Source organism: Microtus oregoni, unplaced genomic scaffold, assembly GCF_018167655.1.
Source record: "Microtus oregoni isolate MIOR12 unplaced genomic scaffold, Mior012 000003F_ref0000135, whole genome shotgun sequence".
NCBI lineage: Eukaryota > Metazoa > Chordata > Mammalia > Rodentia > Cricetidae > Microtus > Microtus oregoni.
Window position 1 is genome coordinate 31,520,943 of NW_024543062.1, and position 17,169 is coordinate 31,538,111.

Sequence of the window (17,169 nt, forward strand, 5' to 3'; positions counted from 1 at the left end):
CTAGACCAGGCTGGCCTGGAGCTTGTGATCCTCGCACCTGAGGGCCCTTTCTGCTCTAGAGCACTGGCGGATGAGTAGGATGCACTGTGCCTGGAACGCTGGATAACAGCAGCTTGCTGAGATTCGAGGCCAACTCCCCTGGCCTGGTCGGTGTAGCCATTATGGCTGAGCAGCTTTGTCCTCTTCAAAGCCATTCTGAGCCCTGGGTGTGGTGCCAGGCTTTGAGATGGGGTTTTGCCACAGAGCCAGCTGACCTCAAACTTATTATTCCCCTGCCGTGGTTCTCTGAGTGCTGGAATTCCAGGTGTGTGTCACCAATCAGGCCACATACAGAGCTTTGCAAACCCTCACACCCTGGGCTGGGGAGATGGCTCAGCAGGTAAGGCCACTTGCCACAGAACTGATATTCTGAGTTTGACACCTGGAGTCTGCATGGTGGAAGGAGAGAACAGGCTCCTACAAGTTGTCCTCTTGATTTCTATGCATACACAGTACATGTGTGCACATAAACACACACATACACACACACAAGATAAATGTCAACAAAACTTTCACAGCATAACTAACCCGGAGAGAGCACCTTGCCCACAGCAGCCCCAGCAGGCTGCCAACAGCATCCTTGGATTACAGACTAAGCCGGGGCTCTGGGAAATGGCACCATGGCTGGTACTATGCAGTGAGAGGCCACTCTGGGATTTGAGCTTGGCTCTTCCTCTAGCCTGCTTACCTCTGCATGGGGACCACACTATACCTGTCCTGCTGTAGTGGCCGCAGAGCCTGTCATGTTCTCCAGGGTGGCCTTCTTTGGAAGTTAGCTACTAGGGTATGGCTGGAAATTAAGGGAGGCAGACTGCTTCTCTAGGAGAAGAGGAAAGAATCGAAAGCTCCCAGAGGACCCTGGTCGTCCCAGCCAGACATAGCCATTTCAAGGAAAATGAGAAATAGGTGCCAGTTGCAAGTGACACAAAGAACCAACTCTAGACCTGGGGTGCAAGGCGACTTCTCCATCTACCAGTGTCCTAGACGCAGCCCCTCATGGCTGATCTCAGGTCACAGGCCCTCTGGTCCTCCCCCCCCCCCCAGCCATCTGTAATGCCCACATCCTTCCCCAGCTAGTAGGTGCCTTTCTCTATGATCACCTTGGAAGGGTCGAGCAGACATATGTTGCTAAAGGGGCGTTTGTTCTTGTTTATAAAATTTATGGCTTCACCTCAATTACACACTGTCAGATTGGGAAGGATCGGCCCCAAAGCCTCTTGCTGCCTGACTGCTTCAGACGTGCGTACATCTGTTAACTCCGTGGGAGCTGTACAGGGAAATCAGGTCTGCTATAACTCAAGCTCGCTGTCCTGCCACGAGGTATGAGATGCAGGCCTTGGGCAGACACAGCCAGGCATGCATGTGGGCAGGGAGGCAGCTAGCAGCTGCAATGGCCATGCCGTGTGGCCAGGTGCATGGACTGGCCAAGGCTTCTGTCAAGGTGCTTTAAGCTGGGGAGGATGCGAGAGAACTTTCGTTTCCGTGGCCTTTGGAGTTCAGCTGCAGTAGCCCAGCAGCTGGAGAGAGTTTTGAGCCTGTGGCTTTCCACCTGGCCATATCAGTGGGAGAAAAGCACGCATCTCCAGTGTGTGGGAGGGAGTTGAAGGTGGGCATGAGTTTTAGGAGATTTGGCAGTATTCATGACAGTGCATGTCCCGGGCCTGCAAGTCTGCCCCCGCTAACATCTTATTAGGAGATGTGTCTCAGTGGAGCCCAGAGGGTCTTGCTCAGCAATGTTGCTCATTGCAATGAAAACCTGGACACTCATGTGCAAGACAAGGCAGCTGGGTGACTCGGTGAGTGCACTATTCAACTAAGGGACCATAAGAAACGTCATGACCTCCGTAGTAAGAGGGTATGGGGACCTGTTCCAAAATGCTATGCAGTGAACAGTTTGAATCCTGTGAAATCGATATGCGTGTATACACCACAGGAAGGCTGTGTGTTTAACGGTGCTAGCCTCTATGTGGGAGTATCATGGGTTAACACCATTTCCTTTTTTGTCTGGATTTTCTAACTGTTCTGCAGTGGATTTACGTTAGATTTAAGGAGGGACAAGGGAGAATGGGAAGAAGTGAAAGCCAGGCCTGAGCGTGAGGCTCAGGTGGTAGAATGCTGTCTAGCATGCACAGAGCCCTGGGTTTGGTCCCCAGCATGGGATAGGCATATGGGTGTGGTGCTGTGAGCTAATCCCAGGACTTGGGAGATGAAGGTGGTAGTATCAGGAGATCAAGGACAAGGCCATCTTGGCTACGTACCAAGTTTGAGGTTAGCATGGGCTACATGAGACCCCGGCCAAAGAAAAATAAATAGAAAGACCAAAAGAAGGGGGGTGGGGAGATGGAACTGAAGAGGTGGCTCAGAGGTTAAGAGCACTGGCTGCTCTTCTAGAGGACTTGAGTTCAATTCCAGGCAACCACATGGTGATTCACAACCATCGGACAGCTGGAGTCACATTAGTCCCTGGAGGATGACCACCCCTAGATCCTCCCCACTACCCATGAGTGCCCTCTGATATTACCTTAGAGTTCTGCTGCTGTGGAGAGGCACCATGACCATGATAATTCTTAGAAAGAAAAGAGTTAATTGGGGTTGGCTTACAATTTCAGAGGCTTAGTCCACTGTCATCATAGTGGGAAGACATGGTGCTGGAGAAACGGCACAGAGTTCTACAACTGCATCCAGACCAAGAGAGATTCTGGGCTTGGCATGGGCTTTCGAAACATCAAGGCCTACCTCCTCCAACAAGGCCGTGCCTCTTCATCCTTTCAAACAGCGCCACTCCGTGGTGGCCAAGCATTCAAATCTATGAGTCTATGGGAGCCATTCTTACTTACCAAAGGTACTGGCCTAGGGAGAATGTGCATGCAGCTGACTGGCTGGAGTCCAGCCTGGGAATGCAGACTCAGCTTGTACTCTGGGGCAACTGAGGATAAAAGAAGCGATCCCATCCCATCTGAGGTGCCTCACTTACGAAAGCCTCCACCCATTTCAGCCAGAAGTTGGGGGCTGTTATCTCTCTCCTTGACTTGCGACAGCATCTTTTATTGGCCCAGACCTCAAGAGTACACAAAAAAACTGTCATATTTATTATCCCATGGCTTTACATCTGTTGTAGGAGCTGTGGGTTGCATTCCTGCCACCCTGCTCCCAGCCGCCTGGCTAGCTTATGCCCCGAAATAACAACACACAAACTGTATTCATTTAAACACTGCCTGGCCCATTTCTATTAATGTGTGTAGCACCAAGGTGCGCTTACCGGGAAGATTCTAGCCTACGTCCATCCTGGGTCAGAGCTTCATTGCGTCTGCCCCAGAGAGCAGAGCTAAGGCGTATGAGCTCACTTCCTCTTCCTCCCAGCATTCTGTTCTGTTTACTCCACCCACCTAAAAGCTGGCCTATCAAATGGGCCAAGGCAGTTTCTTTATTAGCCAATGACCTTCCTCCATCATACATCCGGAATCCTGGACAAGGGGGCACACTGACAGGTGGAGAGATGGGGCTAGCATGCCATAGTCAGCAAGGGCAAACTGGGACCCAGTTGCCTTCTCTGTTCTGCTGTGAGCAGAGAAGGGCTGACCCCAGGAGGGGAAAGAGAAGATAATCCAGTAGATTACCAGTTATAAGGAAGGAGACTGAGCCAGGAGGCCAGATTCTACAGAGGGAATTTGGTAATCTACTAGTAATGCCTGCCATGGCCTCCTAGAATAAGAGACACACTTTTGATACTTCTACATTCTTAGGGTGAAACCCTCACTGATCTCAAGGAGGAAAGGCTTCATAAAGAGTTGTGGTCTCCAGACTACCTCAGGGGATCAGACTGCCCCTCCAAATCAGTCCCTCAAAGGGATGTTCAACACCTCACGAGAACTAACTAGCGGAGGAAAAATTTCCAAGAGCTTTGAGGTGACAAATCAGGACCATAGATCTCTAAGAGCCAAATGCTTATAAATCTGACTAATTAATTAGTCAGCCCTGACGAGCTCCCCACCATAATTCAGCATCTGCAATTAGATTTCATATTAAAGCATGCAAATTTAAGATTAAAGCCAGTGAGAGATGGTGTGACAGGTCCACCCCCTCCAGCCCCTGCCATCCCGCACCACCAGCTCCTCCGGGGGCAAGTTCTAGAATCTTCCCTTCTGCCACTTTGTTTCCCAGGACCCCATTGTGCTGTGCAGTGCTGTGCCCAGCTTCTCTCCTGGAAGATGGCTTCATTTAAATGGCTCAAACATTTGCTTCAGGAACATTTGGGGACTTCTAGGTTGCAAAGTCCCGCAGCCGAAGGTCATGACGGAAACCTCTGTGGAAGCAGCATTACCTGGCTGCTGGGGACCAGCATGCCATGGAGAAGCAGGGGCTTTGGGTTCAAGCAAGGTGACTTGGGGGAGGGGCTCCACACTAATTAATTCTAAGATTATTTTAGATACTTTTTTTTCAAGAAGGAGGGAGGGGCCAATGGCCCAAGGCTGCACAGCTATGCTGCTCACAGTGCACAATGGTGTTTCAATCGATAAAGAGTCACGTTTGACAGTGGCAGAGCAAGTGACATCATTTCTGTGATGTTCACATTCTAATACCATAGCTGGGGACAGGTTTCTAAGACGGTATCCCCACCAAAAAGTGACATGTGGCTACTTTATTGGATAGTCAGGTGGGCAATTGACAGCTGGCTGGAGGGGACACCCCCAAGTCTGGTGCTTCCCTTTGACTGGGAGCTGGGGGCCAGCTGCTGCCCCATAGCCTGTCACTTTCTCTCAGTTTGCAAGAAGCCAGAGCTCAGAGTCCTCACTATAGAAACTCTCAACACAGGTGTGGTTGTGTCAGCTTCCAGAAGCCTTTGCAAGGGGGTGGGGCCAGCAAGAAACTGCAGACAAGGGACAGGGCACCCCTTTAGCTTTGCCTAGAAGCTTCTCCCATTTTTCTGCCTTCTCAGTCCCAATGAGGGCTTTGAGGTGTGGCACAGCTGTGTTTGGACCTGGTATACTAGGGTGACAGTTTCTGAACCTCAGTTTTTCCAGCTGTTAAGTACGCATCAGAACAGGGTGATGCAGAACACTGGTGACCAGTGATGTGGGAGTGTCATATATCAATCTGTTGATTTCATTGGTTAAGCAATAAAGAAACTGCTTGGCCCTCATAGGTTAAAACATAGGTGGGAGGAGTAAACAGAACAGAAGGCTGGGAGAAAGAAGCTGAGTCAAGGAGTCGCCATGATTCTCTCACTCCAGACAGACGCAGGTTAAGATCTTTCCTGGTAAGCCAGCTCGTGGGCTACAAAGATTAATAGAAATGGGTTAGATTAATATGTAAGAGCTAGCCAATAAGAAACTGGAACTAATGGGACAAGCAATGTTTAAAAGAATACAGTTTCCGTGTAATTATTTCGGGTAAAGCTAGCCGTGCGGGCGGCCGGGTGCTGGGGACGCAGCCCCGCCACTCCTAATACAACAGAGTGGCGCCCAACGCCGATACAGACCAGGGTACCAGGGTACGCAATACCACATTGTAGATGGAAGTTTCTACACCTGGTTCCACAGCCATTCAGTCCCAAAGAATTACACAGCGGCTTATATTCATTATAAACTGTTTGGTCTATTAGCTCAGGCTTATTATTATTTAGCTCTTACGGCTTAAATTAACCCATACATTTTGTCAATGTTAAGCTACGTGGCTTGGTATCTTTTCTCAGTAAGGCATTCTCATCTTGTTTCCTCTATGTCTGGCTGGTGACTGTGTCTCTGCCTTTCCTCTTCTCAGAATTCTCCTAGTCTGGTCACCCCTCCTATACTTCCTGCCTGACTACTAGTCAGTCAGTGTTTTATTAAACCAATACAAGTGACAAATCTTTACAGTGTACAAGAGCATTATCCCATAGCACCCCATTTTTTCTTTGGATTAGGTACAGCTCCTTGGAGTAGGGACAGTGCCCACATTGCTCATGGCTGCAGCAACACCCGCCCAGCCTGAGGCACAGGAGTTCTCTGGACCTATTTGTTAGGTGAGTGAATGCCCGTCAGGCTTCCCTGGCCAGCTCTTGGCTGGAACACCTGCCAGCTGCTCAGTGGATCTGGCACCATCTGGGCCAGTGACAAACCATCCAGTAGACTGTATACAAAAGCCCCCACAGCACATACAGGGGCTACTCCCTCCCCTGGACAGTGTCCTGTGTGGGACAGGAGCAGATTTTGGGGTTCACAGGAGCCCTGATGAGCAAAGGATCCTGGATGCAGATGCCAGGCCAGTGGCTAGGGATGGCAGCTATCTAGTGAGCAAAGCAGCATGACCTTTGCCCCTGGCTGAGCTTTGCCCCTCTGCCTCCTCAGGAACCCCTCTCCCGAGTCTGGCTTTGCCCCCACTGGCTTCAAAATTCCAGTCTGGAATAGTCCGAGCCCTAGCCCCTGCCCTCCACACAGCAGGGCAGTGAAGTCACTGCCCAGGGCTGAGTCTCTGTTGGGTATTTTTGAATTGGGATCTCACAGAAGTCACTTCATCTTCCCAGACTTTGGCATAGTGAGGCAAGCTCATTCCTGAGATCCCTGGGTAGATTTACAGCAATACTCTTTGCCGAGGCTCAACAGAGCAGGCAGGCAGGACTGACGGAATTGGCCATCACCATTTGACACGTGCTGGCCACACTCGTCCTTGGGCCGATAGTGCGTCATCCTCCCTCCCCCCATACCTCATCTTCACATTGGGTCTTGCCACAGTGGCTCCCCTTCCACCTCCATGGTGAAAACTATGCCTTGGGTAGACATACGAACACTTCCTTTCTGAGCCTCTTCATTGAACCCATGCATGATTTGTCCCATGAATGCAGAGATCAGGCTGACTTGAACTCACAGAAATCTATCTGCCTCTGCCTCTTGAGTGTTGAGATTAAAGGTGCCAGCACACACCTGGACTTTTTTTTTTTTTTTTTAAAGACGGGATCTCGCTCTATCCCTGGCTATTCTTGACTTGTAGCAATCCTTCTGCCTCAGGTTTCCAAGTGCTGGAGCTACCCATGCGCCGTGCAGCTGGCTAAGGCAAAGATTTTGAGGAGTCTGACTCATTGTTCCATTTTCTCAGACGAGAGCGAGGCTTGAGCCGGTGGCCAGAAGATGCTGATCAACCTTGCCTACTTGATAACTCCAGCTGTCTGTCTGCAAGGCGTCCCGTCGGTATTACACAGGCACGAATGTGGAATGAAGCCAAGGATTAGACATTGCCCAGGGTCAGCTGGATGACCTGAGTATGTCTAAGGCCAAGTTCAGCACTGTATTCTCCCTGTTTGAGCCCCAGCCTTGTCCTTGCTTCAAACCACGTGGTGTTCTGATATCCCCTCCCCAGCATCCCCTACTCCCTGTCTAAGGGAAGAACGAAGGAAAGGCAGCCACAGTGCCCAAGCCAGAGGCATTGTCTGGTGAGTGTGGTGGAGGTATGGGGTGCAGCAAGGGCTCTGGCTCAGGGGCAGTGGCACTGTTTGGCCCAGCAGCAATCTCTGGGATGTCTGCTGACAGCGATTTCTCCTACCCAGGAGTTGAAAGAACAAAGAAACTCTAGAGAAAATATCAACTCTCTCCAGCCACCAGGTATCACCGGCTGTCCACAGGTGATCAGGGCCTCTCAGCTCTTTCTCTGCTGCCTGGGAGGGGAAACTTCAGCTCCAAGAAGCAAGGGAACTTGGCCCGAGCTCCCAGTTGGTGGGTGGCAGAGTTGGGACATGAGCCCTGTGGCATGGATGGATGGCTAAGCCCTCAGTCCAGGCCCCCGATCTACTCCATCTGTTACACATATGCTTGTCACCAGCGTTGACTGTCAAGACAACAATGAGGAAATTATTTCATTAGGAACCATGTACCAAGGGCTGGGGACTGCTGGCCTGTCCTAGGTCCTGATGCAGCCTCTCCAACATTGGTCTAACACTGGTGTGGGAGCAAAGCCCAGCTCCTGGAGACGCACAGGCGTGCAAACACCTCGGGTCAGTCCTGTGCTAACTGAAGCATCTTTTGCTGAGGCACTGTCCCACATAGATGAGTCCCCAGCCTGTGTAAACTGTATGAAATGGCAGGTCCACTCTGTGAGGGAAGCTTGGTCAGAGAGCCTCATCAGGCCTGTGGTAGTCCTGGCTTCTTGGGTTTGTTTGGTTCTTGTGGCTCATGTCCACTTCTGCTGTTTATCCCAGGCTGGCTCTCAGGTTCTGGGATTATAGATGTATGCCACTCTGCCCGACTTAGCCCTGACTCCCCAAAGTGACAGGTGAGGAAAACAGGAGACTGCCAGCTAGAAGCAAATCCTGAGCCAGGTCCAGGACAGCTCATGCTCTTGCCACACTGCTTCTCAGCACATAGCACCAAAGTCCGCTTAAAAGAAACGGGTGTGAACTGGGCTCCTGGGACTCAGGGTCAGGAGTCTGACCCTGCAGCCCATGCGATGAACCACTTTCCAGTCTTGCCGTCGGTCTGAGCAAGTCCACTGAGGTGTGATTCGAACCTGTGGCCCTAGCATTCAAGCAGCGGAGATGTGGTACCCACAGAAACTAGGGTGCACTGGATCCAGACCCTGGCCAAACTTAGGGGAGCTCGGTGCCTGCCCAACCTCCACTTGTAGCAGTATAGCAGAAGGACAAAAGCTGACAGCTTTCCCACTGCCAGCAACAGTGGATACCAGGGTGTCGCAGACTTCACACAAGCCCTGCCAGCCTAGCCAACAATCCTGCTTGCTTCCCTTACTCAAGCTAGCCTTTTACACCAGCTTCAGTTCTAAAACCTGTACCAGAGCCAGGCTTTAGTTTCAGCTGGGTGTATACACATAGCAGGCAGACGGTGTGTCTTTGGGGCTTTGCAACATTTTTATGCTAGTGGGGACCCTGGGGTGTTAGAGATATCCCAAGCAAGAGACATATCTGGTCTTTCCCCATCAAGCAAGCTGGCTTTTGTAGGTACAATGTAAGTCATAAACTTCAAAGTCATGTATGCAATCCTGGTGCTACTACCTGTAGGAAGGAGGCAGAAGGAGACCGGCTCTAGAGATGTGTCTCTGAAATGCCACTTCTGAAAAAAAACCTGGGCGCGTGTGACAACTGCCCAGCTCTCCTGACTCACTGCTGAAGCCAGGATGTCTGTCAAAACACCCTGTGTCTTTCTGGTACTGTGGGTGCCTGATGTGACCTGAGTCATCCAGACATAGGCCTGAGTACAAATCAGGGCAGAGCCACCATATGCTCAAGTACAAATTTAATAAAGCCCTGACAAGTCTTAGTCCATAAGTTACCTACAATAACAAAAACCCCACTCCTTTTTTGGAGCCACCAAGAGTCGATGGGGTGCCAGTGAACACCGGCTATGACACAGACTTGGTGCTTGGCTAGTGTGATGTCATAACTGCTAGAAAACAGGCTCGAAGTGAACTACAGACAACCCTAGGTCAAAACCAAACAGGTCAAGTCGATACTGGTGTTCTTAACCACTCTCTCCCCATGTCCCGCTGGAATTCTCAGGCTCCATGTTATCCGTGTAGCTATGCACGGAGCACACGAGTCTGTGGGCACGCTGAGCACACACACGGCTGCCAGACGTCTTCCAGGGACCTTGCCATCCTTCCATCCAAGTGATCTCCAGAAGCCTTTCCCAGGCTTCCAGCCACAGTTTCTTGCTGAAGTGGGAACAGAGCGTGCCCACTTTCCCACAGTGTGCAGGTTCCTGATGGAAGGTGTCTCCTTTCTTTGAGCGCTATAGCCCTAAGCTGGCTCCACAGAGTGGAGGAGGGATGCAAGAATTTGATGAGACAAGAGGCACATGGCTGTCACCAGATCACTGAGCCCAGAGCCTCTGCCTCGGCATCCTGAACCTGGAGAAAGTTCTTAGGATAAACAGGAAAAGAAGGTCAGGAGCACAATGGGTGGGAAAACAGGATGAAGTCCAAACCTAAAAAGGAGCAGAGCCAACAGAGGTGGTGCAGAGGTGTGGGGGATACACCCGCAGCCTCCTGGGCCAGTCAGTGCAAAGGGGTCCCTTGCCAAGGGATGGGCTTTGTAGTTCCCGGAGCAAAGCACTGCCCAGATGCTGGGCATTGGAGGCTCTTGTGTTCTCCATAAGGTAACAAGGCAGGCAGATATGCAGATCCAGTAAGTTCTGGGCACCCCAGAAATTGGGCAGCTCTCCAGGAGTGACAAGGTTCTCTCCCAAGCTAGGACACCATGCACAGGCCAGGTACTGACAGCAAGGGTTTCCTGACAGCGTGGCCTGCTGAGGACTTGGGAGGGAGGGCCGTGGTGTGGAACACCTGTTCCCCGTAAGAGAGACCTGACTGAGCTCAGCAGCCTCCCTGGCAGGAGCTGGGTTTGATTGCCTGGGAAGAGGCTGCTGTGGGCAGGGTAGAGGCAGGGACTCTGCTGTGCATAGAGGCTTGGCAAGGCCTTACCTGAGTTTTCAGAATGGAAGGAGGAGCTCGCGGGCACAGGCTTTGTGTACTCAGAGGGCAAAGGAAGAGAGCCTCACAGAACTACTAGGAGCTTTTCTGCGATCGCTAGGCCCAGGTTTTAGGCCCCAGAAGGCAGAAAGAGGGCACGTGGGAGGGGCAGGAGCTTATTTTTCACGGCATCCCCAGCACACTGATGCGCTGTGCAGCATCCCCAAGCTTGGGCATCTCATGGCTATTGAGGGGTCTGAGGACTCAAGTAAGCTGGCCACACTCCTGGGAGCAGCCACTCCAGGGGCTGAAGGGCTCTGTAGACTGGGTGCTCTCGATGGCAGGTGGGTGAGACGGGCTGGGCTAGGAGAGCTCGAAGCCTGTGTTCATGCTGATGGCGTAGCGCAGTTTCTCTCGGAGGACGCTTTTCTTGCTGTAGTTGGGCAGCTTAAGCAGGTTGAAGCAAGTGGAAGAGGTGGGCAGGCGTCCACCTGGCTCCCGCTTGCGGATGGTGAAGAAGCCCCTGAGGACACTGCCCAGGGTATCTCCAGTGTCCTGCAAGCACATACCACAGCTGTGGCTCAGAAGGTGTCAATGTAGGTGCACACAAGTGAAGCCCAGCTGGGGACAGTGGCCTGAGAGGCTGAGGGGGACACTCGGTGCTCTGAGCACTCACATGGGAGTCCTGTGCAAGGAAACCTCAGACAAGGGGCCTCCTGGCTAACGGACACTTACCAGTTACCTAAGGCAGCCTAACACCCCTTCTCTGACTGCAAGTACCATGGCCCATGGCCGACTAGCACTTGGCTCAACTCTTCCTGAAGTCTGGAGGTGGAGGGCCACCTAGTGTTTGACTGAGGGAGTGCAGTCAGAAAAGAGGTGGTGAGGCAGGGACACAGAGACCAGCAGGCCAGCACAGTAACACACTGGGCCCAAGAATCCTAGGAAATTCTCCTTTAACCTGCAGACCACAGGCAGCTTTCCAGGTGTTCATGGCCAGCAGGGAAGGATCTGGGAAGCAGACCTGGATTTGCCCTTATCCTGAGCGGCACCCTCGCTGACCCTGCCTCTCGGACCTTGAACCTTGACAGATCAGCAGCCATGAAAAGAGCATCCTAATTACACACTCACTCCCCGGCCTTCCTCAAGGAGGGAACTCACAGGTAAGAGTGCCGAGAGCCCACACTGACCCGGGTTTGCTGTGCCCGTTGTGGGCGGCTTTCATGCCCTGAGAACCATGTAGGCAGGGGTGTGCGGTATAGGATGGGCACACAGAGAACTGGGCAGAAGGGAAAGAAGGAAAGGATATGGCTTTAGTTACCTGGTCATCCGACACTTCCACACAGCGGATGGAGAACGGAGGCTTGAGGTAGGCGAATCCTAGGAGTGGGGGCCGGGAGCAGCTGGTCACAAACTGCAATACAAAGTGGGGTCAGTGGGACAGTGGGGTTTTGCTCCTGCAGCATGTTGGGCTCTTCCCCCTCCATGCGCTGTTCACTGATCTTTCATTAGAACTAGGGCTGACGGAGTGCTTTCCCAACACATGCCCAGAACACACCACGTGTCTCAAGGGTGCCACTCTCTGGAAAAATGTGGCCCATTGTACAAGACTGATGGCTTGTAGGGCAGCTGGGGGTGACATTCCACGAGACAGATCTCCTTTTTACACTACTGTCTGACACAGGCGCTCCTCCAGCCACACTGGCTTCCTACTGAAACTGCAGCTGAAGATGCCCTTCAGCTCCTGTTGTGCAGGACCACAGAGTTCAGAGCGGGTCTCCCTGAGCTGTCACCTAGTAAGCAGCAGCAGGAACAGATTAGCGGCATCTGTCCTCAGGGAGGACAGCACTGGTGACATCCAAGGGGGTTTGGGTGAGCAGACACTAGAGGCACTCATGAGCCGAGGCCTGGAGTCAGTGAGTCCAGGGCAGCTTGAACCCATGACTCATGCACTGGCACTGCTTGCTGTCTTACACACGTGCAGAGCATCCTGTGGGCTGGGTCTGCAGGACACTCGGCAGCAACCAGCATGCTGAGAAAAGAAAAGCCAGGTTTCAAGCCAGTCAGGCTGTGGGGACCAAGGTGTGGGACACTGGATGTGGAGCCTGTAGGCAGCAGCCACGCTTCTCAGCAGCCAAATGCACTCCTAGCACTCTGCAAACACGGCCCCTGCCTTTCGTTTCAGATGCGCTTGCTCCAGACGTGGGTATCTGACCACACCAGAAACTCACAGGTCAGCCTCAAAGGGAAGACCCAGGAAATCCCTGCTTTAACTCGGCAGTAACCAAACACATGCTGTTTTTTGTTTTTCTAAGAGACAGAATTCTAAGCCTGGCTCTGAAATTCGGTAGCTAATGTAGGGTGGGTCATAAGATGACCACTTAAATGATGTTATAATGGCTAGATGGCTTTATGTATCATGTTTCTAAAGGTTTTTAATAAGTCACTATATTCCTGGGACTGGACAGATGGTTCAGTGGTTATAGGAGCACTGGCTGCTCTTCCTGAGGACCCAAGTTTGATTCCCAGACCCATGTCAGGAAGCTCACAACTTCCTGTAACTTAATGGGCCACTGAGGGCACTAACATACACATAGCATATACTTACACAGACATATACACACCAGTAAAAATAAAATAAATATTTTAAAAAGTTACTATGTTGCTGCTCTAACATGTTTAACTTTGCAAACTGGAGCTGACTAGAGGGAGCGGGCAACATTAGCTCTCAATACATTTAAAAGCAACATGGTCATATCCTCTCACGCAAGAATTTACACATTTTCAGCTGGCACTGGAGCCTGTGCAGTCAAAGAAGGCAGGTGTGTAACAAATGCAGTTCTGGTGACAGGTGACCTAAGGCTCAGACTCATTTGTTACACGGGCAGGTGACTGTTCAAGTGTGAGCCATTTGCACTGCTCTCTAGGAAGCAGGGCATGCAACTCACAAGCAGCAGCCTGCTTTGCCCAGGTTGTGCACTGCTGGGAAAACCAACTGATGCTTCCAGAACCACTTGTTGCAACAAATGCCCCTGCACCCCTGGAGACCCGTGAGAGTGGAGCCCGTGTATACACTGGTTGGACTGGAGTAGGTGAAGGCTTCCTTAGCAGAAGGGAACTGAATTCAGATTGGCCAGCAAGGAAGAAGACCAGCTGTTGGTCTTCACAAAAGTGGTCACACAGAACAAGAGTATAAGCTGGGCGTGATGGCCGCATTTGTAACACCAGCTCTCAGAGGTGGACAGAGGATCAGGACTTCAAGGTCATCCTTGGCTACAGGTTACATGGCAAATCTGAGAGCATGTTGGGACACATGAGACCCTGCCTGGAGAGAAAGAGGGAGGGAGGGAGAGAGGGAGGGAGAGAGGGAGGGAGGGAGGGACAGAGGGAGGGAGGGAGGGAGAGAGGGAGGGGGAGAGAGAGAGATAGAAAGCGCATGAGCCAGCCTGGAGGCCTTAGGGAAGAGATTCCAAGGCACTAAAATGTACTCCTGGACTATGTCTTTTCAGAGAGAGAGCAGGTGGCACAATGACGATGCATTTTAATGACGATCTACCCACACATAACCGAGACAGGCATGTGTGTGCCTCAGTGTCCTACGAATGCCTACACTCTGTGGAGGTCATTCATCAAAACCAGTGACACCCAGGAACATCACTGACACTAGGGCAGGAAACAGTTAACAAAGATGCTATATTTGAGAAAGTAAGAATAAGCCAAACATAAAGGCCACACCTGGAATTCCAGTACTCAAGATGCTGAGGCAGGAGGACTACCCAAAGTCTGAAGTAGGCTAGGCTATGAAGTCCTGCCTGGGTCACACAGAGAGAACCTGACTCAACACCTGTACTCCCTCAAAGCATCCACAGTGTCATCAGCCTAGACAACTGTGTTTCCTCGGGATGCTGTTGGCTGTGGAAGTGGGTGTGATACTACTGGGGGTAGTGCTCTACAATGGAGTAATATTTAGGATAGTCTGTCCTCCCTCCCTCCTTCTCTCCCTCTTTCCTTCTTTTGAGACAGGGTTTCTCTGTGTAGCCCGGGTTGTCCTGGAACTTACTATGTAGACCATGTTGGCCTCAAACTCAGAGCTCTGCCTGTCTCTGCCTCCCAAGTGCTGGGATTAAAGGTGTGCGCCACTGTTTTCTTAAAGTAATGAGGCAGTACTGAAGATGGCAAGGGTGGAGCACAGTGGTACATGGGGCCCTGCCCCACGTGAGGAGCAGGCTCTGTCTCTCCAGCCCCTCTCTGGTTCCTCAGCTTTTGACACAGGAGCGAGGCTACGCTGGCACTGTGTGGTCCTCTGATAACCCTACTGTGTTCAGTGTGAATTACAGAGTGGCCCGAGGACTGCGCATGCTCAGGAACGCACAGAGGTTGTGAACGAGATACCTTCAGGAACATGGCTCTTTCATCAGGCGTGAAGTCGGAAGCCAGAATATCCCAGAGCCAGATGATGACTCTGTGACTGCCATGAAAACCTCCGTAGTACACAGTGTGCTTCCTGAAAGCAATCCAAGGGAGGGGGAGGGGCTCAGCGTGTGCTAACACTCATGGGTACAGGCAGTACAAGTTCACATGGCACAGCCTCATCCTCGGGATGCTAACTGGGCAGGGGCTCCCAGAATAACTCTGCATTAGAAGCCTAGCGAGGGGAACAACTGTCCTCCTGGCTGAGCACGTCACCCTTCCCTTCTCACTGCCCCTTACTTTAAATCTTCCAGATCTATCTCCGCGTTGTCCCCAGAGATGAGACGTTGAAGCTCAGGGGTAGAGAACATTCGGATCCACTCGGGCTTAATAATGGAACGGAAGCCACTAATGAGAGCAGCAGTCTGGTTTTTGATCTGCGTGTGCATCCGAAAATGTGCCATCAGATGGATGTAGCTAATTCTGTTAACAAGAAAGAGGAACAATGGAACTAATAGTCCAGGACAGGCTGCTGCCAAATGGGCTAAGAGATAAGCCTAACACTTTTGAACCATTTTCCAAAACAACAACAACAAAAAAAAAACCACACTCCAGCATCTACCAGAACAACAACGGTGATACCCACGATGATGACTCCCAAGTCACACACTGTGCGTCACCATGACAGCATCAAGTGTCCAAGGCATGACCTTGTTCACTTGTCCTCACAGCCCCCAACGCCCTGTGATGACCCCCCCATGTTCTCAGGAGCTGGAGTCACCTGCACAGGTGAGTCCCACTTGATCACTCTCAAGGACACAGCTTAGAGCTCCAACAACTTCACAGTCAAAGTTCACTAGAGCCTAGGGTGCTAGGTGGGCCCATATTCTCCAAAAATGCAGCTGGATTATTCCAACGGGGTAAACAGGAACTGCTGGGAGCCTGGGTCAAGGACAGAACCAGGTATCCTTGCCATATTCTGAGGTTTCACCATAGGCCAGAGTTATGACATGAGTTTCTATTAAGGCTTCATGGCAGGATAAGAAAGAATCTTCGAGCAAATCCTGCGTAGTCTCACATCCCTGGTCCTTTAGCCTGCATATATTACCTCCCCTGACCCTTCAGTGTCCATGAACTCACCTCCCTGGTCCTTCAGTCTGCGTAGATTGATCTCCCTTGGCCTTTCAGCCTGTGTGAACACACGTTTTCTAACACCCCCCCTCCCCCGCACACATGCTCGTATACCATCACCCTTTTCCACAGCTCCCATAAAAGAGGTGGAGTCCCTGGGACATGCACCATATCTGCTGTCAAAAGTTTTATGACCCCTTTCAGCTAGATGTCTCAGAAACTGTTCTACACATTATTCCATACACTGCCCATGGGGACAGTCACACGTCACACACTGCCCGTGGGGACAGTCACACGTCACACACTGCCCGTGGGGAACAGTCACACGTCACACACTGCCCGTGAAGAACAGTCACACGTCACACACATGTAGGACCAGGACTTAGTACTGCATCAAGACCCAAACCCCAGCCATCTCTTCTCTGCGGGCCATGCTTTGTTCTAAGTTTTCAGACCAATGCCATGTGGCTACAGGGGGGCACTGACGTGTCGGGACTCTGCTGAGCACTGTCTGTTCGTCTGATTGCTAATGTTAAAACACAAAGCTCCCGAAGCACACTGGCTACCAGACTAGCTGACCAGAGGAACAGGGTGCAGGAGGGCTGCACTGGGACCAGACGAATGCTCAGACAAACAGTTCAAATCGCCGGGCGGTGGTGGCGCACGTCTTTAATTCCAGCACTTGGGAGGCAGAGGCAGGCGGATCTCTGTGAGTTTGAGACCAGCCTGGTCTACAAGAGCTAGTTCCAGGACAGACTCCAAAACCACAGAGAAACCCTGTCTCGAAAACCAAAAAAAAAAAAAAACAAAAACAAAAACAAAAAACAGTTCAAATCCCAAGTAGGGGTGGCAGAAAACTGATCAGAGGCCCAACGCCCCCCTTCTGCCAAGTTCTGTGATTATCTGTGACAGAGCTGCTGCGCCTTGGCAGCCCCCCACCGTAAGTGCACATCTGCCACATCTGCAGTCACACTGTCTTCCTGAGAACACACAAACAGTCATCCTCCAGTGTCCCTGCTCGCCTGCCCTCATGTCTCAGTGGGGCTGTCACTACACTCCTAAGAACAGTGGCCAGTGCCTCTGACCTTCCAAGTGATTCTGCAAACAGTAAAACCATCCACTCTTATTTTGCAAATTGAACTTAATACAATTCCAGCCTATGAACTATAACCAGGAAATCCCATTATGGTATTTATG

General features: G+C 51.4%; 1 protein-coding gene across 2 annotated transcripts in view; it reads right to left on the minus strand.

Moving 5' to 3' along the window:
* Window positions 1-9,242: 9,242 nt before the first annotated feature.
* Window positions 9,243-17,169, minus strand: part of Ube3b (ubiquitin protein ligase E3B) — a 54,395-nt gene continuing 46,468 nt past the window's right edge. For both annotated transcript variants that reach the window (XM_041647857.1, XM_041647848.1), the window contains exons 25-28: window positions 15,142-15,324; window positions 14,824-14,935; window positions 11,753-11,845; window positions 9,243-10,986 (exon numbers count right to left, since the gene is read on the minus strand). In XM_041647857.1, the coding sequence (XP_041503791.1) occupies window positions 10,795-10,986; window positions 11,753-11,845; window positions 14,824-14,935; window positions 15,142-15,324 (580 nt within the window). In that variant the 3' untranslated portion in view covers window positions 9,243-10,794. The remainder of the gene's footprint in view (window positions 10,987-11,752; window positions 11,846-14,823; window positions 14,936-15,141; window positions 15,325-17,169) is intronic.